The sequence below is a fragment of the Hippocampus bargibanti genome, linkage group LG02 (assembly GCF_051943395.1).
Source record: "Hippocampus bargibanti isolate YZ-2025 linkage group LG02, ASM5194339v1, whole genome shotgun sequence".
Lineage (NCBI taxonomy): Eukaryota > Metazoa > Chordata > Actinopteri > Syngnathiformes > Syngnathidae > Hippocampus > Hippocampus bargibanti.
In genome coordinates this window covers 18,070,692-18,095,563 of record NC_142735.1, presented here as the reverse complement: position 1 = coordinate 18,095,563, position 24,872 = coordinate 18,070,692, and the positions used below count along the sequence as shown (strand labels likewise).

General features: G+C 39.6%; 2 protein-coding genes across 3 annotated transcripts in view; one reads left to right on the top strand and one right to left on the bottom strand.

The window, feature by feature from the left end:
• Positions 1–18,958, top strand: part of arhgef6 (Rac/Cdc42 guanine nucleotide exchange factor 6) — a 35,519-nt gene extending 16,561 nt beyond the window's left edge. The window contains exons 8-23 of one of the 2 annotated variants that reach the window (XM_088989778.1): positions 299–393; positions 573–668; positions 918–1,040; positions 6,172–6,310; positions 6,397–6,456; positions 7,625–7,771; positions 8,672–8,758; positions 9,083–9,164; positions 9,306–9,421; positions 9,695–9,874; positions 13,586–13,606; positions 14,531–14,627; positions 16,599–16,685; positions 16,760–16,859; positions 17,001–17,055; positions 17,456–18,958. In XM_088989778.1, the coding sequence (XP_088845904.1) occupies positions 299–393; positions 573–668; positions 918–1,040; positions 6,172–6,310; positions 6,397–6,456; positions 7,625–7,771; positions 8,672–8,758; positions 9,083–9,164; positions 9,306–9,421; positions 9,695–9,874; positions 13,586–13,606; positions 14,531–14,627; positions 16,599–16,685; positions 16,760–16,859; positions 17,001–17,055; positions 17,456–17,590 (1,620 nt within the window). In that variant the 3' untranslated portion in view covers positions 17,591–18,958. The remainder of the gene's footprint in view (positions 1–298; positions 394–572; positions 669–917; positions 1,041–6,171; positions 6,311–6,396; positions 6,457–7,624; positions 7,772–8,671; positions 8,759–9,082; positions 9,165–9,305; positions 9,422–9,694; positions 9,875–13,585; positions 13,607–14,530; positions 14,628–16,598; positions 16,686–16,759; positions 16,860–17,000; positions 17,056–17,455) is intronic. The other variant, XM_088989779.1, reaches the window with a different exon arrangement.
• A 1,023-nt stretch (positions 18,959–19,981) lies between these two features.
• Positions 19,982–24,217, bottom strand: cd40lg (CD40 ligand). The gene is made up of 4 exons (XM_088989789.1): positions 23,967–24,217; positions 21,512–21,536; positions 21,011–21,094; positions 19,982–20,555 (listed from the first exon to the last, which is right to left on the bottom strand). Exons 1-4 carry the CDS (start codon positions 24,162–24,164, stop codon positions 20,179–20,181), a joined length of 684 nt encoding a protein of 227 aa, XP_088845915.1. The 5' UTR covers positions 24,165–24,217; the 3' UTR covers positions 19,982–20,178.
• Between the last annotated feature and the right edge of the window lie 655 nt (positions 24,218–24,872).

The window sequence follows — 24,872 nt, the reverse complement described above, 5'->3', positions numbered from 1 at the left end:
ATGAGATTCAGCGACACATTTCTATATACAGTAAAGTCTCCTTATATCGATATTCTCGGGAGTCGGAAAAAATATCGATATAACCGGACTATCGATATATCCGATCCTGCAGCATGTAAATTTTCTCCCTGCGTTCATAGAAATAGTATTGTAATAAGCAGTACTATCGATATAACCGATATCGATATAACGAGACTTTACTGTATTAAGAAATCAACTAATCCAGTAAAATAACAAGAAAACAAGTTTTATTTCCATATACAACTAGGAAGTGATTTATGAATGTGTCTTTTTTCAGGTGGTGCTGGACATCTTGGAACATGAGCGCGATTTTGTCAAAGAGCTCCAATCAGTATTGAGTTGTTACCTCCGACCGTTACAAGCCAGCGACAAGTAAGAGGACAACTTTTTTCCTCAAAGGTCGTTCTACGCAAAAATTACCCTGCAGGTTTAACCTTGCGGATTTAGGTTTTAATTAAACTTGCTGTACTTGAAAATTAGAGTATTTATGCCATCTTTTCGCAGAATATCTAAATATTTAGTTACTTAGTGTTCAATGACTGTCTGCGCAGGCTGAGCAGTGCAGACAGCACCACTTTGTGTGGTAACCTTGAGGAGATTCTCACCTTTCAGCAGGGCTTGGTTGCATCTTTGGAGGAATGTATAAAGTAAGTCATCATCTATTGACACATTTCTTCTCAAAATAGGGAATGATCACCTCATTATGACTATTCATATTCACACTGATCACAATAATCGCCACATCTGCTCTGATGTAATCGAACACAAGCGTTTTTCTTAATACTGCTGCAGATCATCTTTAGAGACGTCTGGAGAATATAACAAAGATTGCCCCTTTATGCTTCTTCTGTTTGCTCTTATTGCTCACTCTTCTCACTTTGACTTTGTTATCACAGAGTCCCAGAAGGCCAACAGCGACTGGCCGGATGCTTCTTAAATATGATGTGTCAGATCAAGTCCTTTTACCTGGCCTACTGCTCCGGCCACCCGTTAGCAGTCTGTATTCTCACGGATCACAGGTGAGTTACAAATATATATTCTTATACAACCTAATTATGCATTTTTGTTTTTTACAATGAATTCTAATCATGAATTAAAACATTTTGCTACATTCAAAATATGTAGCAGTTCTGTTTGAATATCCGTTGTAAATGGTTAATTTTAGGAATCTGAAATTTGTGTTGTGTATTTCAATTAATCGCACAACTTTGTCTTTTACAAACTCTGCTAGCTTAATGCTCACTCTCAATGCAAAACAGCATAGATAGACTAGTGACGTATTTTAATTAATCACACAACCTTGTCTTTTACAAACTTCTAGCTTAATGCTCACTCTCAATGCAAAACAGTATAGATAGGCTAGTGACACTAGCATTGAAATTGGAGTGTCATATACCTTTAAGCCTTTAGCATTATATTTGAACACAGCAACACATGTATGCCATTATTAGTATATCATAGAATGTTTGCAATATTCATAATTACCCACACATAAGATAAACAATACATTACATAATATACCAAATTACAATACACCTTGTGTACACATTTAACTGCCATTATGTCGTTATCCAAAATAATTCGTTAATTTTCAATGTATTACTCACCCATGAATAAAATCTTAAAATTTTTACAAATCCACCTCAAACCCTTATTTTTCCCATAACAGAAAACTATTCTCATTCATACAATACGATACAATACATATTTATTTATATAGCGCTTAAAAAACAGCTGAAGCTGTAACAAAGCGCTTAACTACTACTATCCTATACAGGAAAAAAAGCAGTCACAAAGATAGGAGAAAGCATATAGTATTTTTAGTTGTTTAATTGCCTATATTATATCTGAGTATATTACCACCACCACCATTGTTTCTTAAGGAATTAAAACTAAATTATGTTTTGTTAACAATAACACTTTTGTTGGTGTTTTATGGGGAGCTGAAGGGGATTAATAGATTTTCCATTCATTACATTGGGGAAAGATGATTTCATATCAGAGTATATCTTGGTGAGCTATGTGGTTGGGACAAAACGCGAGAAACACAGTTCAGTCTTTGCCCAACTGAAGGATAAATTGTTGATTTGAAGTGTATTTAGTTAGATGGTGCACTTGTATCAGATAACATGGTCGATTCCAGTATGACGTGATGGATGGATGGATGGATGAATGGATTTGCCTTTATTAGTCTCGCAGTGGAGAAATTTACATTTCACAGCAGCAAAGTCATGAAAGGAATGAAAGTCTCCTTTTCCTTTCGGCTTTTCCCTTCAAGGGGTCGCCACAGCAAATCAGTGTCCTCCATCTTTAGAGGTTTGATCCGCATGTTTGTTTTGGCCAAGCTTTTACATCGGATGCCCTTCCTGACACAACCCTCTGTATTGATCCGGGCTTGGGACCGGCACAAGAAGACTTATGTCCCTTTGTGGCTACAGAACAAGCAACTCGCTCAGTAAAAGGCTCCCGAGCAGAAAATGGTCATCGGCACACTCAAAAAAGCAAAAACTATACTATACTCACCATTTGATGACAATGCTCTGATCTTACCGTGAAATGAGAATCTCTTTCCCTCATCACATCACAAGCAGAACGTCAAAGTCCTTTAAGATGTTTTATCTTCCAGTCACATAATAATAAATAATAAATAAATGCCTATTAAACCCAAAAAGAACAATTCCACATGAAAGGAATGAAAGTAGAGAAACAAAATACATGAGCTGCTGGAAAGGCAGCCACTCGCGCGGCGCCGTCTTGAAGTCAAAAGAACAAAAAAAAAACTAAATAACAAATATGACAACACAAAGACACAGAGTCATTCATTCGTAAGCACTTTCTGTACCGTCTTTGTGACATGAAGCAGTTCTAGATGAAAGAGGAAAAGATCAAAGCGTCCTTTTCACCAATGGATCAGGGACATCATGGTGGAATGTGCAGGTCTGCTACAAGCTAAATGTTGAAAGCAAACACGCAGCGGTAGCATCCATTGACGAAAACAGATTGTCTCACATCTCATGTCCCAAATAAATCCACTTCAATTCCAAGCTGCAACAGTTCCACATACGCATCGGCGCTCGGCGCTGACGCTCCTTTTCTTCTTATCGCGGGCTCCTCAAGCCATGCATCCATCCAGCCGCAGACTGTCCAACAGCACCGACCTTTCCGCTGGACAAAGCGGGGATGTGAAGATCTGCCACTAGGTGTCATGCTTTAATCTTTATATCGTTGGATGTAAAAATAAGAATGTACTGCATCCTCTCCACTAGTGGTGAAAACAATGATGCCACGTTGAGTAATGGTGTAATAACTTCATGAGGACTGACATTTTTCTGAGGTGCAACATTAGTACACTTGGACACGGGACGACATGCTGCACCCACATGTGGTTTTGCTGCCATGCTAAGCAAAGTGTTAAAGATTCCATGAATAAAGTTAAATTGCTTGAGCAACAGTGTACATAAAATATTAGTTGTGTTAAGTTCATACTGTCTACTTGATATCTAATTTCCAACAGATTATTTTCTTATACACAGTGGCTTTTTTTAGGTGTTCAATTACCTTGCATGTTTCGGCCCATACTTCCGCCTTCGCCAGAATGTCACGGATGTTGTTTAGATGCGCCTTTTTCAGCTGATGTTACAATGAGGGTGTGACCTACCTGTCAGATCTGGCAGGTCAGTCACGCCCCCCCGCTGTCCGCTCGTCCCTCCAGGATACTGCTCCAGGTGGTAGAGAGCATGTAAGCTCCCTCATCCCTGTTGATGGTCCTTTGTTCTCGCTTCTGGATTTCAATGGCCTTCCCGATCCAGCGCTGATATTTGTTTTCTTCAATATCCTCAGTGGGCAATAACTAAAGGTGCAGAGCAGGTCAAAAACAAAAACAACACAAGACAGGGGAGAAAGAAAAAGCAAACAAACAAACAAGAGCACAGAGGAATGGTAACATTGCCACACATGAGAGGGATCACAGAACACATACAAAGAGCAATCAGAATCAGAGTCATCTTTATTGCTAAGTATGTAGAACACACAGGGAATTTGTTTCCGGTCGAACACGCTGCACTAGTATCATCATCGAAACATTGCAAGAGGCACTATACAGTTCCATTTGGCCTACTGTTCAAAGAGTTAATGGCTTCGGGGAAGAAGCTGTTTAAATGTCTGCTGGATGGATGGAGGAAACACAACATAAACACTCCTGTCAAACCATACACAACTCTCCGTCAGATCTTGGTACATCCAAAGGACAAAATACACCCGGAAAATAAATGCAACTCAATATATGAAATCCCATGCAAATCATGCAATAAATCATACATCAGGGAGACAGGAAGGAGTTTTAGGAAAAAAGAGCAAAAGAAGGAGTGTGAGAAGGAGACAGCAACAATACAAACAAGAGCAATAAAAGAACAAGCACAACGGGAACACCATAAATCAGCCATCACAGAGCACTGCAAAAGAGAGAATCACATCATGAACTGGGAGAAAGCCAGAGACAACCGCACCGAAGAAAACAAATACGTATCAGCGCTGGATCAGGGAGGCCATTGAAATCCGGAAGCGAGAAGCAAGGACCATCAACAGGGATGAGGGAGCTTACATGCTCTCTACCACCTGGAGCAGTGTCCTGGAGGGATGTGCGGGCAGCGGGGGGCGTGGCTTGCCTGTCAGATCTGACAGGTAGTTCACGCCTCATAATAACATCAGCTGAAAAAGGTGTGTCACAACAACATCCGTGACACTCTGACGAAGGCGGAAGTATACGCCGAAACATGGAAGGTAATTGAACACCTAAAAAAAGCCACTGTCTGTAAGAAAAGAATCTGTTGTAAATTACATAAAATATTGTAGTAATAATATAGATACAAACAACAAATTACAAACAAAACCATTGACCACAAAGAGGCTAAAATTCAAATTCAATTCAAAATGTCACTCATGTACTGTGTATGTATATGCACGGTGAAATCAGAAACATCAGGTAAATGGGAAGTTGTTCCATGAGCTCAAGTTCATACTTTATCAGAGACACGGGTCATCTTTTTTTTCTGTATAAACCTTTCCAATGACGTGTTTAATGCTACACACAGGTTTGTCGAACGTTTCCCAAATGTTCCACACAGTTTACGTAGAAAGCTGAACACAAAGTTTTGAAAAATGTGTTACTGGCAATGCTTTAATTGATGACATGCACAAGCACTTGGTTTCACAATTTTAAACTTTTCACAGATGACTTCTTAATCACTCTCTAACTGGAAAACCGCACAAATGAAAACAAATGAGAGCACATTCAAAATCCAATTACCACCAAACATTTTTTTGGGTGCTGTCATGCCAATGGCAACTATTGTTACCATGAAAACACGAGGTGCAGGTACTGTATTTATTCGAGTATAACGTGCACACGTGTGTAACGCACATCCCTAATTTTCAATTAAAAATCGTTATACATTTTTGTTTCACTTTTTCTCGGCTCACAACAAGCATTGTGATAAAAATCATTTATTGACAATGTAAACACTGAATGACAATGTAAACACTGAATCGAAACTCTGGATATTGGTAATTGTGAACGTAAAATATAGCTATATGCGGTGGAATCTTTGTAAAATGAGCTTAGTACAAGTCCTTTGATTTTATTTTACAAATTATGGACTAAATTTATCTGGGGGTGTCGGTTGTCCTTTAACTCACGTTTCAGTGTGGGCGAGGAGAGCATCAATAAAAAAAAGGAATGTGCTGATCCGGGTCTTTCCGAGAATCGAAACTGAAGGGCCTATGGAGATGCTGCCCCCTCCTAGAAGGGATAAAGCATTAAATATATATGAGATTTTTTTTCCACAGGCCTCATTTATAATGCGCACCCAAACTTTGAGTTCTTATTTAGGTAGAAGATTTTGCGCGTTATACTTGAATAAATACAGTAAGTCATTGGGAGAATTGAACTACTTATTGTTACCAACTTGTCAATGATGGTCCTATATTTAGTTGCTTTTCGAACCCTGACGATAAAAATCACCACTTCAAAAAAAAAATATTGATGATACTGGATGACTAAGCTAGCTGGCTAACATTCATAGCTGATGTCCTATTGTGGAAAATATTCCAATGACCTGACATTACGTTTTGAGGGTGTTTTCTTTCCCTTAGCGAGGACCTTGACAAGTTCATGGAGAGCCAAGGAGCCAGCGCTCCGGGCATCCTGACACTGACCACCAGCCTTAGCAGGCCCTTCATGAGACTGGACAAGTACCCCACCCTGCTGCAGGAGCTGGAGAGACATGTGGAGGTAGAGATGCATCAAAATTATTGAGGATTAAAAAAACAAATCAAATATCCGACCTCTTGTGTAAGTGTTCCATGTCCTTACCATAGGAAGCCCATCCTGACTTTTCCGACATTGTGAAGGCCACAGCGGCATTCAGGAGTTTAGTGGTGAGTGTGTGACATGACAACTGGAATTTAGTGTATTTGTTCATGTATTACAGGTTCCTTGTGAGTCTCAATAGTCACTTCTTGATTTTGAAATGGAGAATCCATTACCATTTTGAATAGATTACTTTGAGCTCTATCTCACTTCCGCAGTTACATTTTCTTCTTAGCATATAGCATTTTAAAGCATGGACAACTCGGCTGTCGCTCGCACAGTTCTCCAGGAGGCAAATCAGAGGCGCAAAGTGCACCTTCACATAGTGGGGGTTCGTTGTCAAGGTTGTTAGAAAGGCTTAGTTTTTTTTTTTTCTTCTGAAAGGACGGAAGCAAAAAAAAAATAAAATCAAAGTGAGGATGCGCTGTGTTGTTGACGACATGGGTTCAAAACCACACAGAGAAAGAGAACAGTTGTCCATTTCTACAACAAAGAGCCGAGGTTCCTAGTGGAGCGGGGGGCACTCGAAATCTACACGTCTTGTTTGACTTTGTGGGTTGTGATGTGGGCTGATTTGAAACAGGTCTCTTCACACGTAGCATCCCCCTGCATGATCTGCCATGGAAAATTACATTTACCTCTGCGTGGGTTGTATTTTTTTTCTTTCTTTTATGAGTAGGGAGGGGCCATAATTACCAAAAGGAAATCTCTTTGACCGAGTAAATGATTATTTTAAAATCAGGATATTTTGACATTGAAGCATTAATTTCTAAACGGTATTTTGAATGATATTTTTGTTTTTACTCTATTGATTACATGAATATCTTCTTGAATTGTTTTTCTTCATTTTTTATTTTTTTTTATTCTGTGATTTTGAAACAAAATGAATATGACACGAAATAATTCAGCATGGAGTATTATTTGATAGTGGCACCAACTTCCCGGGCCGCTCTGCCATCAACCAATTTCAAGTTACCACAATTAAATAGTCTGTAATTACTTTTAAAATTTGAGTTACTTTTCAATCAAATTGTAAATCCATGGACAGTATTAAGAAGTTTACAAATATTTGGGACTATGTATTTTGTTGTTTTGCTTTGATGACTATGACGTGAAATTAATTGGATCAACAATGTTTTTGTGACTTTTTTAGGTGTCACCAATATTTTAACCAGTTGTACTTGTATGGTTATTGTTTTTTATTTAATCCCTGTATATATTTTTTTCTTTCACTAGACGCAGTGTCAGGACTTGCGGAAGCGCAAGAACCTGGAATTGCAAATCTTGTCGGAACAGGTGCGCAGCTGGGAAGGAGACAGCATGAAAAGTTTGGGTCATGTCCTTTACATTTCCCAGGTCCACATGAGAACCGGCTCCAGTGAGGTGAGAGAGCGGGTAAATCCTCGTACAAGGCAAATGCTTCAACATCAGGTGTGAAAGCCTCCAAAGGGAGCTTTGTTGGTCATGTTTACAAAACCAAACCGACGAAAGAGCGATGTCATCTTTCTTGTGGGTATTTGAATGTGTGTGTGGGTGTGTGGGGTGTGTGTGTGTGCGCGTGTCGAGGGGGTCGGGGGTGTCTGGTTTTTACTTGTGGCTTGGAAGAAGATTGCAGAAAATTGCAGGTTTTAGTGTCAACCGCCGCACCGGTCAGAATGTTGGCATCATCTTCCTCTGCTATTTCACTTTCCTTTCACCCTTGAAGCTATTATTTTGTACTTTCACGAAGGTACAATTTATCACGGCTATACATACCTGACCCACTTGTGAAAGCTAAAATTACATTTTAACACTCAAGCACACTTTAAACACATTCCACAATACATATTTTTAAGTATTTCAAGTATTCCTTTGTACCTTTACATATCACTTTCATGAAAAGAGTGTCTATTGTATAACATTTTGAGTAAGCAAAAACTTAATGTCAAAGAGACACGGGATACAAATTATTTCATTATTGAAATACAGTAAAGTCTCGTTATATCGATATCGGATATATCGATAGTCCCGGTTATATCGATACTATTTCTATGCACGCATGGAGAAAATTACATGCAAACAGGGTCGGATATATCGATAGTCCCGGTTATATCGATATTTTTTCGGACTCCCTTGAATATCGATATAACGAGACTTTACTGTACTAAAATAAGTACATACAATGCGATACGCCACACATGGAGTAACTGAAATTTGCATCGTTGTTACAATCATTGATATGCTTTCTGCCTTTGTCAGTGTTATATCATCATCATATCATAAAGATGGTTCATTTTCTTTCAGGACAAAGATGAGCGCTACTTGATGCTTTTCCCCAACGTGCTAGTGATGCTTTCTACCAGTCCACGTATGAGTGGCTTCATTTACCAGGCAAGTCATTTCCACCCATAAACAGCTGGAACCAAAGCCGTGTGGTTTTGTTTTTAGCGTACACTCTCATTTAACTCGGGCAACTATTGCAGTGAGGTCGAGATAGTGCTTCAGTACTACAATACCCGACACTAGCTTGACTTGTACTGAAAAGTGTGTCTTGCTATTTATTATCTGCAAATGCTTGTGACCCTATTTATAGCAAATTGTTCTTTTACTATCAACAGAATGCAGAACTGACAAGCCACTTTGATTGTACCAGATCACACACATTTCCGCTTTTGGACAATACAAATCATGTTTCACGTCTAATGTGTTTTTTAGGGACGACTGCCACTGTCGGGCACGACTGTAACGAGACACATACAAGATATGGACAATGCACATTTTGCCTTTGATATCACAGGTTTGTAGATTGACCAGCACAAGAAACTACTTCGTTAGCCTGCACTTGACACAGATTCCCAGAAGTGGATGTGGTCTGTTTGTGCTCAAGAAAGCGTGTGCGTGTGCATGCGCATCCGTGCGTTTTTTTCCTGGTCTGCAGGAAGCATGACGGAGCGGGTGACGGTGTTTTGCAGCAGTGCACAGGAGCTGCAAGAGTGGCTGGAGCAGCTGCTGCCGTTTAGCAAAGGAGGCAGCCCTGCGGGCACTTTCTTGAAGGTTTGAGCCTGAGAAACACTTTAGAATTACCACTGCCAACCTCCCAACCACCTCAAACTATTTCAAAACTTCATGGCCTCACTTTCAGAAATCATTTTCTGAGTCCTCACTCTGATGAATGCTATGTCAATAAAATTGACGAATATAAAGGGTGGCACATGCATTTAACACGCTGCTCGCTACATAGCGCGTACCAGATCCCCCACACAAAATGAAAGCTCACATTCTGGAAAGCTTTCATCAAATGTGATGCTCTTTTGCATTCCCGTGCAGACGGTAGAGGGCAAGCCCCTGAGCATGGTGGGCACCCCTACCCACCTGTCCCACCTTGGCAGCTTCAGCTCAGTCAGCCGCGGGCCCCTGGAACCACCAAAGATGAGCAAACCCTGGTCGCTCAGCTGTTTACGTCCGGCACCGCCCCTCAAACCTTCGGCCGCGTTGGGTTACAAAGAGGTAAGAGATCGCAAAGCAGTGGTGTGCAAACTTTGGTGCCTGGGAGTCGCGTTCGATATTTAAATGGGATAGATGGGCTGGCGAAAATAAATAAATACATTCACTTTTAAGACATAGTCACGCTCCATGAAGTTTTTGTTTGAATTTTAAAGCAAAGATCTCTTTTGTCTAAATTTTTTATGAAAACCTGCTCAGTAAACATGTCATTTGAGACATTTCAACAGAGTTGCCGTGAATTTTTTTGGTGATTATTATTTAGTTATGTTTTGTCAATATATCTTATGATATTTTAAACAACACATTTTAAAGGGGAAAATATTCCTGCAGCAATAAAACAGCACATTTTTATAAATAAAATAGTTCATATTTATTTTTGAACAATACTAAATGCATTTTTATCAAATAAATATATTATAAAGTGTTGAATTCCCCCGAAGATTTCCAGTTTAATTTTTTTCACCGCTTAACTGATAATAAATTGTGTAACTGCATGAATGAAGAGAATTGCATTTTTACTAACCGATCTTATAATTACTGCTAAAATAATGCAACACATTTCATGTAAATATAATGTCTGCTCATTATTATCTTTTCCACTGTAAATAAATAAGAATTCTTAATTTTTTAATCATTTTGAATTGCTGAATAATTTCCAGCGACCATGATGAGGTTAAGACGCTTGGTGATTGATGGATAGCCAATTATTTTTTACAATTAGGGAAAAAATGGTGTTAAATTGTTGATTTATTGATAATATTTTAATGTGTATAATGAATGATTATGTACATTTAGTGGGAATCGATGAGAAGGTTTCTTCAGCCGTCATCTGTACAAAAGTGAAGGTTTCGGACGTTTCGCCTCCTATCCAAGAGGCTTCGTCAGCGAACTAAAGTCTGACTGGTCGTATCGGCCCCATTTATATATCCCTAATGTCCAGACATGGTGGCGCCGGACACAGCTATGATAGGTCCCTACTCTCAGGTTGGGGGGGCGGGGGACCCCTCCCTGTGGCCCCACTGATTGTTCCTACATTCCTGACTAACGACTGGCCTATTACCCCCACTGCCCCCGGTATCACCTCATCAGCATAACGACCCTCATCAGCATTGCGAGAGTTGCCTAACCTGTTTTGCCTAAGCAGGCTATTGTATGAACGATCCAAATTGAACCTCACCCCACCCGACCGGTTTAATGAAGGATTTTGTTGTTTTATAAGAATCGCTTCTTTTACGCCCCTTTCAAACCATCTATGTTCTTTCGCTAAGATTTTAACCTCATTGTCGTCAAATGATATTCAGTGTTACCAACCAACGGAGCTAAAATAGTTTTTAAATATGAATGAATTTAAATAAGATTATGAAGACAAAATAAATAGGTTAATCAGTGATTCTAACACGTATGAGCAACTAAAAAGAGACCCTTCCAATAGATACAAGAAAGAAATGATTGACTGTCTCCAAAAGTTAGAGAAAGGAAAACATATAGACAAACAGATGTATTTTAGATTATACCCGGGAGAGGCCACGCCATGTATCTATGGCCTGCCAAAAATACATAAAGAAGGGTTCCCCCTCAGACCCATTGTGTGTAGCATTGACTCCTCTACATACAATGTAGCCAAATATTTAAAAACTATTTTAGCTCCGTTGGTTGGTAACACTGAATATCACGTAGAGAACACCACAGGGTTTGTAGAGAGGATCAAAGACCTCATATTGGAACCTGAGGAAACGTTGGCATCATACGATGTGACTTCTCTCTTTACATCTGTCCCAACCCCAGCAGCAGTCTCAGTGGTGAGGACGAGGCGGCTGGCGGATGTTTCTCTGCATGAAAGAACCAAACTTAAACCGGATCACATCTGCCAATTATTAGAAATCTGCCTTAATACTACGTATTTTCAATTTCGGGAAAAATTTTATAAACAAATTCATGGTTGTGCTATGGGCTCACCAGTTTCACCCATAGTGGCTAATCTTTACATGGAAGAGATGGAGAAACAGGCCCTCACATCCTTCCCAGGGACAAAACCTAGACACTGGTTTAGATATGTGGACGATACTTTTGTCATAATTAAGAAACAAGAAATTCAATCCTTCACAGATCACCTCAACTCTGTAGACTTCAACATTAAATTTACTCGTGAGGACATTCAAGAGAACCAACTAGCCTTCTTGGATTGTAAAGTAATTATAAAAGAGGACAGAGCGCTAAAAACAGAAGTCTTCAGGAAGGCTACGCACACTGACCAATACTTACTTTTTGACTCTAACCACCCTTTACAACATAAACTAGGAGTTTTCAGAACCCTCCAGCATAGGGCTAAACTAATACCAACTAGCACTGAAGGTAGAGAAAAGGAGTCAAAACATATCAGGAGAGCACTCACTAACTGTGGGTACCCTCAGTGGTCATTCAACAAATGTCAGAAAGAAAGAATAGCGAACGAAACCAATAATTCTCAAGATTCAAAAAGGAGAGGAGTAGCAGTACCGTACATTGCAGGAGTTTCTGAAAAATTACAAAGAGTCCTTGGGCAACATAAAATTCCTACTTATTTCAAACCGATAAACACGTTAAGGCAAAAATTAGTGCATCCAAAAGATAGGCTACCAAATGAAAAACAAAGTAATGTAGTTTATTCCATACATTGTAAGAATGAAAATTGTAAAGAGCAGTACATTGGGGAGACTCAACAAATTCTCAAAAAAATACTTTATCAACATCGCAGGGATAATACTAGTGGGCCTCAATCGGCAGTACATTTGCACCTAAAACTTAGCAACCACTCATTTGACGACAATGAGGTTAAAATCTTAGCGAAAGAACATAGATGGTTTGAAAGGGGCGTAAAAGAAGCGATTCTTATAAAACAACAAAATCCTTCATTAAACCGGTCGGGTGGGGTGAGGTTCAATTTGGATCGTTCATACAATAGCCTGCTTAGGCAAAACAGGTTAGGCAACTCTCGCAATGCTGATGAGGGTCGTTATGCTGATGAGGTGATACCGGGGGCAGTGGGGGTAATAGGCCAGTCGTTAGTCAGGAATGTAGGAACAATCAGTGGGGCCACAGGGAGGGGTCCCCCGCCCCCCCAACCTGAGAGTAGGGACCTATCATAGCTGTGTCCGGCGCCACCATGTCTGGACATTAGGGATATATAAATGGGGCCGATACGACCAGTCAGACTTTAGTTCGCTGACGAAGCCTCTTGGATAGGAGGCGAAACGTCCGAAACCTTCACTTTTGTACAGATGACGGCTGAAGAAACCTTCTCATCGATGGACCACTCCTGTACGACTGAGAGCTTACACAGACGTATTTAGTGGGAATGAAAATTCAATTGATTTTTCAATGTCATTCACAAGTACCTAATGTAGTGGGCTTTGAAGGTCAGTTTGTCCTTTTTGCATGACGTTTTGCAGCAATCACATCAAACGAGTTTCTCTCGCATGGCCTTCTTCTCTTCGCATGACCCCTGTCTGTGAAACAAAACACTGCCAAGCAAACTGAATCTACACTTGGCCTGTTTTAGGCCCAAAATGCATTGCCTTTCTCTCCATCTCTTCACCAACATTACACAATCAGGCAAAAAAGGAGAGGGTGTTTCTGTGGTGTGCAAATGTTGACACGATTAACTCTGCATTGCACCTTTCTCCCGTCGTATTTTCATGCACTTCTTTTGTCTTTCTCCATTCTTGTCTTCTGTAGAGGATGTCTTATATCATGAAGGTAAGGTTAGATTCCCGTGTGAGAATGTGTGACTCTGGGAGTTGGTGGTGTGTATAAGCAACCTTGTGTGCCCCAGTGGTGAAGTGACAGAACTTCCTCCTTCCTCAATGTGGTTTCCTGTGAAAGCCTGCATGTGTGCTTTCTTCCTTTTCTCCTGCGCTAAATAGCCTTCAGATTTTCAAGAGCAGAACCTTGAAACAAGCCTGGACAAAATGATGATCAAGACAGAAAAAAAGTTGTGTGTCTTAGCAGTCTGACGGGTGCCTTCAAATTTTTCAGGCGGTCAATTGGCCTTTTGAGAGTGAGACATTTTCTCGTCGTCAATGTGGTGTGGTATGTGCCACACTAAACATGGACCAGAGTAGAAAGCGAGTCTCTGTCACTGAATCAAGAACTCATGATAATCAATTCATATTCTTATTGTCATTTACATTCTATTTGTTACCGTCCTATGTTTTCATCAAATATTATATTATTAATATGTTTTTTTTTGGGTGAATTCGATTTGGCCACCAATTCAGGGCGTCCCCCGCCTCGTGCCCGAAGACAGCTGGGATTGGCTCCAGCACCCCCGCGACCCTAATGAGGAATAAGCGGTACGGAAAATGGATGGATGGATTATTGGCAGTTTCATTCATTCAAACGTTCTCCAAGTCAAACAAGCGGTGTCAAAATGTTAACTCCTTTTTTCCCCAAGTCAAGCTTTTGTTTGATTTTTTTTTTTCTTTCCTGAACTTACTTCCCTGTAGAATGCCTTGAATGTGTTGACACATTAATTTTCGCCTTGGGACAAGATTTTACCAGGGTGTGACCACCTGCCCCGCTTTGGTCACTGCTGTCACCACGCGCTTTGCTGCCTTTTTGTGTCTTAGTCTTTGAAAGAGGAGGGTAACAAGAGACTCCCTGACAGACTTATTCTTGTAGGACTCCAGCAAGAGCCCCCGACCCATGAAGAAGTTCCTGCCTGGAAACAGGAAGAAGGAAAGGAAGCATTCCGATGACGAGGTTCACACGAGGAGAAGTATGACTGACTGGAAGGAAAATTTATCTTTCTAAACTTTTCATATTTGTGTTGAAGTGGAATAGAATCTCTTCAATTGAGTTCACATTTTTAATGATTTTCCCGAGTACAAATAAGGATCATAAAATCTTTATGGACAGCACTGTGGGTGAGTGGTTTGCATCCCTGGCTCACAGTGAGAAAATTGCAGCAACAAAAGTGCTGCATTCACAACTCAAAATTAATCATGGATATGAATGGTGTGGTGAATGAAGCTCTTCACCAAGGCCTAAGAATTATAATTTGGATCAGTATCAAATTGTACACAAAAAGCCAACTTAATTGATTTGTGTGAATCCTGAAAATTGTGAAATGGTGTGAGGAACTGACACCAAGCCAAAAAGGTTTGTAGTTTCCCCAATATCAGGCATGTCCAAAATCCGCCGCAGAGGCCAAATGCGGCCTGTGGTCAATTTTCATCCAGCCCGCAGCCACCATGATAACATCAATCATCTCTGGCCCGCATGTAGAATTACCGTATTTTCCGGTGTATAAGGTGCACCTGATAGCCTTGATTATCTTCAAAAGATGACCCTGCGTCTTATACGCAGGTGCGTCGTATATGTGAAGTAATATTGTGTCACAACAGGTCTCGCAACGACTGTCAGCAGCCACCGACTCAATTTCCCCCTGTAGACGTAGTGTGGATCCCCAGCCTCTACTTTAGAACCTTATAATGTAGTGTGCCTTATATTTGGAAAACTTTGATATACAGTAAAGTCTCGTTATTTCGATATGGGATATATCGATAGTCCCGGTTATATCGATACTATTTCTATGCACGCACGGAGAAAATTACATGCAAACAGGGTCGGATATATCGATAGTCCCGGTTATATCGATATTTTTTCGGACTCCCTTGAATATCGATATAACGAGACTTTACTGTATTTATGTATTTACAATATATATTTGGAAAACGTTTGTCATTAATTGAGGGTGCCCCTTATACCACTGTGTGCCTTATATATGGAACAAGTTTGAAAATACACCATTCATTGGGGGTGCGCCTTATACTCCCGTGTGCCTTATACACCTGAAAATACGGTAATACATTGGGCGGTAGCGGTTACCTGTGTGTGCCAAGTGGTGCCATCTTGAGGCTCAATCGGGAACAGCAAATTAGTATGCGAGTAACAACAATAATAATACATTTCATTTCTAAGCGCCTTTCAAGACTCTCAAGGTCACGTTACAGTCACAGGATAAGGTTTTCTGTGGGTGAGCAGCGGCAACCACACGCGCCAGCGTTCACTCAACCTGGAGGGATCTCAATTAGATAGAAAGCTCGCTAGATACAATAAAATACATATTGATTTATATACAGTAGCGCTTTAACAACAGCCGAAGCTGTAACAGAGCGCTTAATATGGAAAACTATCATATACAGGAAATAAAGCAGTCACAAAGATAGTAGAAAGCACCAGGGAGTGAAACGAAGTTCAAGGGCACCTTAACAACAGAATAGCCATGGAAATGCTCCCTCCTGGAAGAGATAAAGCATTAAATATACCAGTACTGTGTATGAGATTTTTTTTTCCCAGGCCTCGTTTATAACGCGCACCCAAACTATGAGTTCTCTTTTAGGTAGAAAATGTTCCGCGTTATACTCAAATAAATACGGTACTGTACTTATGTTTGACTGTTACAAAAAGTATTTTAAAAAAGTTACTTTAAGGGAATATTCAGTTTTCAATGTCAATTAAATGTTGATATGCATGTTTGAAATGAACCAAAACACATCCTTAAGATAGGCTGAAATTTAAATAAAAAAGCAATTGTGAAACACAGAATGTATTGAAATTAATTCCTGTTATATATAAAGAACGCCCACCAAGGTCCCCCCCCCCTACACTTTTAACACAACAAATTTGGCCCCTTTTGCAAAATGTTTGGACACCCCTTCCCTATATAATGGCTTGTTGTGTCCAGGCACAGTGGCTCTGGAAGAGGATGCTCAGATCTTGAGGGTGATTGAGGCGTACTGCACAGGAGCCAGCCTGCACTCCACCAACACACGTTTGTATCTTTTATCGCCTCGTTCCAACCTTCTGCCGGCTTACATGAACAACGCTTTGCCTGTGTTGGTGTAGCTGTGCGGAAGGAATGCGTGGCTCAAGTGCTACTTCCAGAGGAAGAGAAGATCATTGTGGAGGAGTTGAAGAGCAACGGACAGACGGTGATTGAGGAGAAGTAAGCGCGCGCCACTTGCTTTCTGTCTCTGGATTTGGACTTTCTGTTGATTGAGCAGATATATCTCTTCTGAGAATCACCACTCAAAGCTGGATACTGTGTCCCGTCTCCCCCCACCACCACCGCCATTTATCTTTACAGGAGTCTGGTTGATGCGGTGTATGCTTTAAAGGATGAAGTCCATGAACTGAAAAAGGTATTTTATTGTCTTGATTTAACGTGTTTGTTATTATATTTCACTGATTCAGACTTGATCTTCGTTTTACTCCCTGGTGCTTTCTACTATCTCTGTGACTGCTTTATTTCTTGTATATGATAGTTTTCCATATTAGGCGCTCTGTTACAGCTTCGACTGTTGTTAAAACGCTACTGTATATAAATCAATATGTATTTTACTGTATTGTTTAGTGGCAGTGTATGGTGTAGCTCAAACTTTCTTTCACAAACCAACCAAACCTAGATCGACCCGTTACCACATGTGCATACATCCACACACTTCCATCCACACATTCCCATGCACACGCCCACGCGTCGATAAGCAACAGCCCCCTGATATGAATGAAATGGGATGTCTTCTCCCTTGTCTGTCACAACAGGAGAACAAATGGATGAAGCAGTTTCTTGAGGATGAGCAGAAGTCTCGTAAAGAGCTGGAGAGAGTGGTGAGGAAGCTGGCCAAGCAAAAGAACGACTGCACGTGGGACGATGGAGGCGGTGGGAGCGGCCACTGAAACACAGAACAAGCTATGTGTGTGTATCTCTTTGTATGCGTGTGTTCAAAATGCAGAGGAATGACACAGGAGGCGCGTCATGATCTGAATAGATATTATTGCGCTCTATCAGTCTTTTCCAACTTTTCTGAAGACGAGGTACATTTTCAGGAAATGCCACGGTGCACCACTCAACAAAGATGACAGGAATATCACAGAAAACATTTAGAAATGAAACTCCTTCACTGACTTCTACATAGGTCTTTGATAAAAACAGGGCCGAAAAACGCTCTTTCTGTTCAAATCAAACTACTTCACTCATTTCATCGTTTCTTGACTTTATGATCCACAAAAAAACATTTTTTTGTCTAATGGAACTGCTCAGCTCCTTTCACCATTCAGTTCTTTACCTCCATGATGGTGCGCAAAATAAATCATGTCCCCCAAAATTACTGTATTGGTTTTTGTATAGGTAGCATTTCTGGTCACAGAATGTCAACAAGCACACACGCGCACGTTTTCACACACGTCGCTTCTTGCCGAATGTCACTGTGAACTGTTTTCAACCAGGAAATGGAACAAAAAAGAATGAAAAACAATAAGCTCACTGCACTCTGTTATTACTTTTTTATTGGTATTTTTTAATGCCCATGTCTAAATAGGAAGCTTCTGCTACCATGTCAAATATTTCTACCTTTTCCATTATTTGTTTGTCATGCTGTCAAGCCATCACTATATTAAGTTGTTACTATATATTTTTTAATTCATATCAAAGTTTCCCCCTCTCAATTTTGCATGTGATTCCTTCAAAGCTACCAAAACATTTAATTGTGAACATTCATGGAGCTTTTTATTAAGAGCCACCTGTAACATAGTAAATACACAGAAATAATAATTATGATATTTGTAGACTGATGCTTAACAAACAGATGAATATGAGTACATATAATGCTTATTTTGAAGATATATACCTGTCATGTTTTTTGAAAATATATATTGTTTGGGGTTTTTTTTGTGTTAATTGTTGTTGGATTTTTTTATGTTTTATTTATTTATACATCCAGATTGTAAGTCTTCCTTGTGGTTTATTAGGCGGGCTGAAAAGTGCCTACAGATGAACTTTTTTATTAATAAAAATCATGGTTCAGTTTTTAATCAAATTTCATAAAATTGTAAAAATAGTTGAAGAAAGCAATAATTGAGAGAAAATTGCAGTTTTATCTGGAAAAAAAGTGTACAGTTTCACTACGTGGGTCCCAGTTTTCATCATATAATAATTATACGATTGGTACGAGGCAGGAACTGTCTTCCTCGATAGCACTGCGACAATGTAAATGCAGCAGACAGGCACTCGACTTCCTTTCTATTTTTTTTTTTTTTTTTCATTTTTTTTAATCACAAAAAAAATCTGCAGCCTCACTGAGCACTTCACTGCGGAAATTTACATCTGACGTCAAGTCTGCTTTTAAAGGTTCTATGCAATCATCATCATTATTATTATGATTGTATTGTTGCATTTTTTTCTAAGCACTCTGTACTTTGTTGTCCTTTCATTAAAAACGTCATATTCGAAGCATGTTTGATTTAACTAATAAAAAGTGTCACTTTTTATTTTTTTCTATATTCATGTAGCCTATAATTCTATTCAGAAACTTGAACGTGGTGGAAAGTCTTGCAATCAGATTGCACGTACGCTTGCATGCATCCTGTTAGTATGTGACATCACCCCAATGCACACACTTCACATATGACCACCTGGTTGCAATAAATGCCCTTTATTTTTTTTTTTTACAAAATGACAGTATTGTCCTGTTTGAGACATTTTGTTTCAGTCTCATGAAACCATGGTTAAACGCAAACCTACCACCTCAAAACCATAAGCGAGACAACCACTATCCACTATGCTGCCCTGAAGTCTCTTCTTTTTTTGTAATTGGATTAATATGAGCTGCTCCACCAAAAAGTATAAAATACATATTTTTAAAAATGCATTTGAAGTGTAAGCCCCCTAAATACACAGCGTGATATTTATTTCAATGATGTCTTTAAAAAAAGGACATTAATTTTAATGTGAATTATAAATGCTTCATCGTGCTGCAAATGAATGTGACCAAGTGAATTGCTACAACACAAATCTGTGGTTTTCTCAATCATGTTTATGACATGTTTCAACAAAAACATGTCTATAAAATCAGTTCAATTAATACCGGTATTCATATTCAAAACTAGTTATTTGATTTATTGCAAAATGATTATTATATTGTACTCACTTTGGCATGTTGTATTAATATTGTTGAATATTTCAGAATCAGAAAGCCTTTAATAGTCCCACAATGGGGGAATTTGCATTTGTGATTTGATTATATAATTAGATGAACCACAAAGGACAGAATGTCTACTAGAACATTTGAACTTTATTTGGTGTTTAGTCATTAGATTTTCCGTTAATTATAGAATTTTAAAAAATCAATATTTACTTGAACATGAAAAAGCAATAATGAACCATTCCAAACAACAATAAATGTCCACCATCCCTGCTGATAATTGTTGTCAATGCTGTCCTGAAAGGTTTGTCCAATCAGATAAAAAATGTCCTCTCGTCCACACTGTCAAAGCTTGTACATCCCAAAGATGTTGGCCTTCTCGCTGTAGTCCACTCGTGACAGGTCCTGCACCCACAAACTGAGCTGGTACCCCCTCTCCAGTGATATAATCTCCCCCAGAGAGGCAGTGCACAACTGAGATTTAGACCCGAAATCCGAGGGATGGAGGGTGCAGTAGGCCTGCATCGCGACCGTCTCCTTGGGCGACTCGCCGCGCCTCAGCTTGAGCACATTGGTCAACGGCTTCTCTGGGTCGGCTTTGGAGAAAGTGACCCTGGAGAAGATCATGTAGTCCCCGGACTCCAGGATCGTGAGCCAGCTGTTTCGGTAGTAATTGATGTTGCTTAGCACTGAGTGCTTCATGTCCCATTGGAGGTAACCTGCTGGGGGAAGACATCAGCCGGTTCTTTACAAATTGTCATTCTCCCAGTGGCGTCTGCATAAAATACTCATAAGTAAATGTATGTCAAACAAATAACACGTTTTGAGGTGACACCTTATCACATTAAAACACAACTTTCATCACATTACAGTTTGGTAGCACAATCACAAGGAGAGGCGCACACACACATTAGCGCCGTATCATATCACACGGTAAGTGAAATTAAGTTACAAAAATCGGGTTTATTAAGTATGTGCACTGAGAAGAACATACTTGTTACAAAGGCTTTGTTGCTAGGAATGAACAGCACATTTGCCCATACGTTTAGCTAGCACTAGGCAAGCTAAAATGATTAGCAAGCACTTGGTAAGCATGAAAGCTGTAGTGAAATTGGCCTTGTTAAAAATATCATTTCAGAGACATTAAATGTGTCATATAAAATACTAAAATGCTTACATGTTGATTCATGAGCTGACAAGTGTCTTCCCTTCGCGACGATCATGCGAGCCAACGTTCTGGAGGAAGATTGCTGAAAAGTAGCTAGAACCAACCAACGCATATCATTTATGGTACAGATTTATCCTACCTCCAGTTTTATGTCTCTTACTCCGCGATTCCCAACCATTGTTTTACGAGAAATCATCTCAATTGTCCCATTTTACTTAATTGATCCAGAACATGTTTTATCTATAGTGAATTATAGTGAAAAGCAGAATGTGTATTTTTTCCCACTAGAAAGTGTTTCCATTTTTATCCTTTCAAACAGCCGAGTAAGTGCTCCTCGTTCAACTAAACATTTCTAGATTTCACACATGATTCAGTCGAGACTATATTTATGGTGGTCTCTTGTGAGATTATTTTTCGTAGAATATGTGCATGTATCAAAAAAGGTTGGGAAAGACTGGCCAATAACTCATGTTAAACAAGAAAACAAACAAACAAACGAGATAAACATACCTTTAAATAATGTTGGCGGCTTTTCCTGTTGGTGAACAGGTAGGACAAGTGAAAGGTCACTTTATGGTCGCAATATAGGCACACCTGTTTTTTTTTTTTTTTTTATGAAATGACAACTGTCACATTGGTTATTAACAACAACCCAAAAGGTTGATTTCAGCAGTATCCACAATGCGTACTATGACAGGATTTTGTTCCATAAAATATCAATCATGTTAAGTCTCACGATCTGGTCGGGAGACTCCCAATTTTGACCGCAATAACTTACAATAATGTGTAAGGTGAAACAAAAGAAAATGTAAAAAACAAAATATTTATATTAACTGAATGAATACATGAAATATTTTTTGTGTTTTATTTAGTTCTAATTTACACTTTTGTAACACTAACATTATTTTAACACGCACCACAGTCGCGAGTATTAAAATCTCTCTGTCTATGATTTCTGTAACTTAACATCAGTGACGTGCAGTCAGGGGAGGCAGGTGAGGCCGTGCCTCACCTGTCATGGAAATATCAAATGAAAAAAAACATTAAACAGTTATATTTATTTAGTGATTTGTACTTTAAAGTTCTTTTCCATTTAACTTCACCGTTTTTGGATTTTTATTTTTTTTTCCAAAATCGCTGAATTTTCACATTTACCGTTCAAATACTAAGTAGAGACGAGCGGTGAGGCAGCAGCCGCCTGAGCATCACCATGGATTGCACAATGACTATGCTAACTGTGCTGACTTGCTCTGCAGTGAGACCGCATTGCTCTCTCTCTGCATATCGCTATTAAAGTGTTCAAACACTTTTAGTATATGAACTAAATTTCTACAGTTAAACTGGTGTATATAATGTAGAGTGACTTTACATTATAAACACTGTACTACAGTGTTTATTTTATTTTTATCAAAACTGTGTGCATAGGTGAGGCACACAGTTCTCCTGCCTCATGACAGGTGGCGCTGGTGATTACAGATTCTTCTTGCGCCTCCTTGGATGCAGAATAATAGAATTAGTGAGAGCAAGCTACAGTAAACAGTTAGCAAGTTAAGTGCAACCATCCAGTCATTTTTTCGTGTTGCTTGGCCTTATTTTCAGAATGGAGGATTACATATCTAAATTGAAAGAAACAGAGAGAAACTGTTGTTGTTGTTGTTGTTGTTGTCTTCAGAAGGAGCGGTGCACGAACTTCATTTATAAGTAAAGGTAACACGATAACCACGTTTTTTTATTCGTTTTTTCTATGCTAGAGTTTATATATAGAATCCTGACATGACATTTTAAACAAAACACGTTAACTATTGCCAATCAAATGGTGAATAAGATACTCTACTGTAGAGTTCATACATTTGTAAATCTGACTGTGATGATGTCAGTGCCTCACCAGCCGTGAACCTCACCGCACATCACTGCTTAACATGTATGAAATATGCATGGCATACTGTATTAGTAAAGATTATTCTTGAAGACTAATTTTTGATGGAAATGTACCAGTAATTTATTTGTGTGGCGAAGCACGATAAATGTATTGCCTGTGGAGCACAGGTGTCTGTCACGGTTTGCAAGGTGGTGATGGCGGGTGTGGATCCCAAAAAGCAAGCAGGAGGGAGCAGGAGGTTGTGTTTGACAAATTGTATTAAAATAAAGTCAGCAGGAACAAAATCGAAAACATCAAAATCATCTGAATGGAAAAAATACAAAGTATCAAAAGAAAACCAAGATTAAAAGTCCGCTAAGGTTAAACAAACACATGCACAGCATACAATGCATGCGATTGCAGACAAAGCATGCAACAAACAATGAACCGACACCGGATGGTCGTGCCGGGAGTCCTTTTGAGTGTCACTGGTTAAAACGACCAGCACCTGCGAGGATGCAGGCAGTGCTGACGTCGCTACCCGTTGGTCGTTAATCCGAACGTGGCAGTCCGCCACTGATCGGGACGACCAGCACCTGTGCAGGTGCAGGCGGGGCCGACAGCGCCACCCGTTGGTCGCCAACCAGATCATGACAGTGTCAAATTCAAAGCCAGCACATCCTTTTAATTAATTGATTTGTCAATGTCCAGATGTTTAAGAGTCATTCAAAAATCTCGTTTTTTATTTTAATCAAAGCACAATTTGCTGACTGTGTCTTCATTCATTCTATCTCCATTTAAATATTTATACAGTTGGGTCAGGAACTCGTTTTATTCGGTCAAATATGTAAAAACACCAAGGGAATTTGTCCTCGGTTGCTTTTGTTCTACAGCAGTTGTGAAAGCGCTATATAAATAAATATGTATTAGAGATAAACAATTGTACCAAAATAAATGCTTAGTACTAAACTACCTGTACTTACTAAAAAGTAATTTAGCCCTGACTTAAAAACACCATCTGAAGTGTGTTCAGTTACCAAATGTCCACCCTTGCTATTAACAGTAAAACTCACTAACAAAGTGACTACAACTAAATGAGGCTTTTACCGTTCTGCCTGTGTAGTACAACAAGATGAAACCCCCGGCCGTGAGCAGAAAATTCAGCACTAGAACTCCCAGAAGCGCGCGCAGCAAGGTCTTGCTTCGGCCTGCAGATGAGGACTGAGGCTGGATGACCATTTTGACCTGACGCGGCGGCAGCGGAGGAGGGAGCGATGCCACACTGCTGTGGTATGTGTTAATCATTATAAAGGAGCGGAGCGCACATTGGCATCTCGTGCGCTGGAGGCTGTGATATCTAAAGCACAACTACAGCGTCATTTTCCATTCACCTCCTCGTTTGTGGCGACATCCATTTTTGCTGTCATTTGCATTTCCGCTTAGCTAGGGTGAAAAATCAACTCAGCAGGCATCTTCCTCTCACAATAAGGCTAACCTAATTATGGCCCGAGTGTTTCCATTTCAGCCACTAATGTTTTTTTTTGGTGTGTCAAGGAATATTACCTGAGCTTTAATTGAACTCATTCACTGCCATTGCCAAATTTATTCATGAATTGAAAATATGACGTGGGGGGCTGTGTTGGGGTTTGGTTATTCTTGCGGGGGTGCCGATAGAGCGCTGATGAGACGTCTGGTAGTGTTTTTTTCCCTTCCACATCATTTGCCTTTTGTATAGCCGCCCTCACTTACTCCAGACCCATATAAACTAGGAATCAACTTTTTTTTTCTGATGAAAGAAGAGACTCTAAGGTTTCTAACACTGCATTGGATGTTTATATAGTCCTAAAACTCAATATTTGTTGGGTTCTGGAATTTGAGTGAAAATGACCAAAACCCTGGCACTGGAGTGGACTCATTTGTGCACATCTGGCAGTGAATGGGTTCATTGCAGTTGAACATACCACATTTCAACCAGTGATTATCAAGCATTTTACCCCTTATAAATTCTTTGAT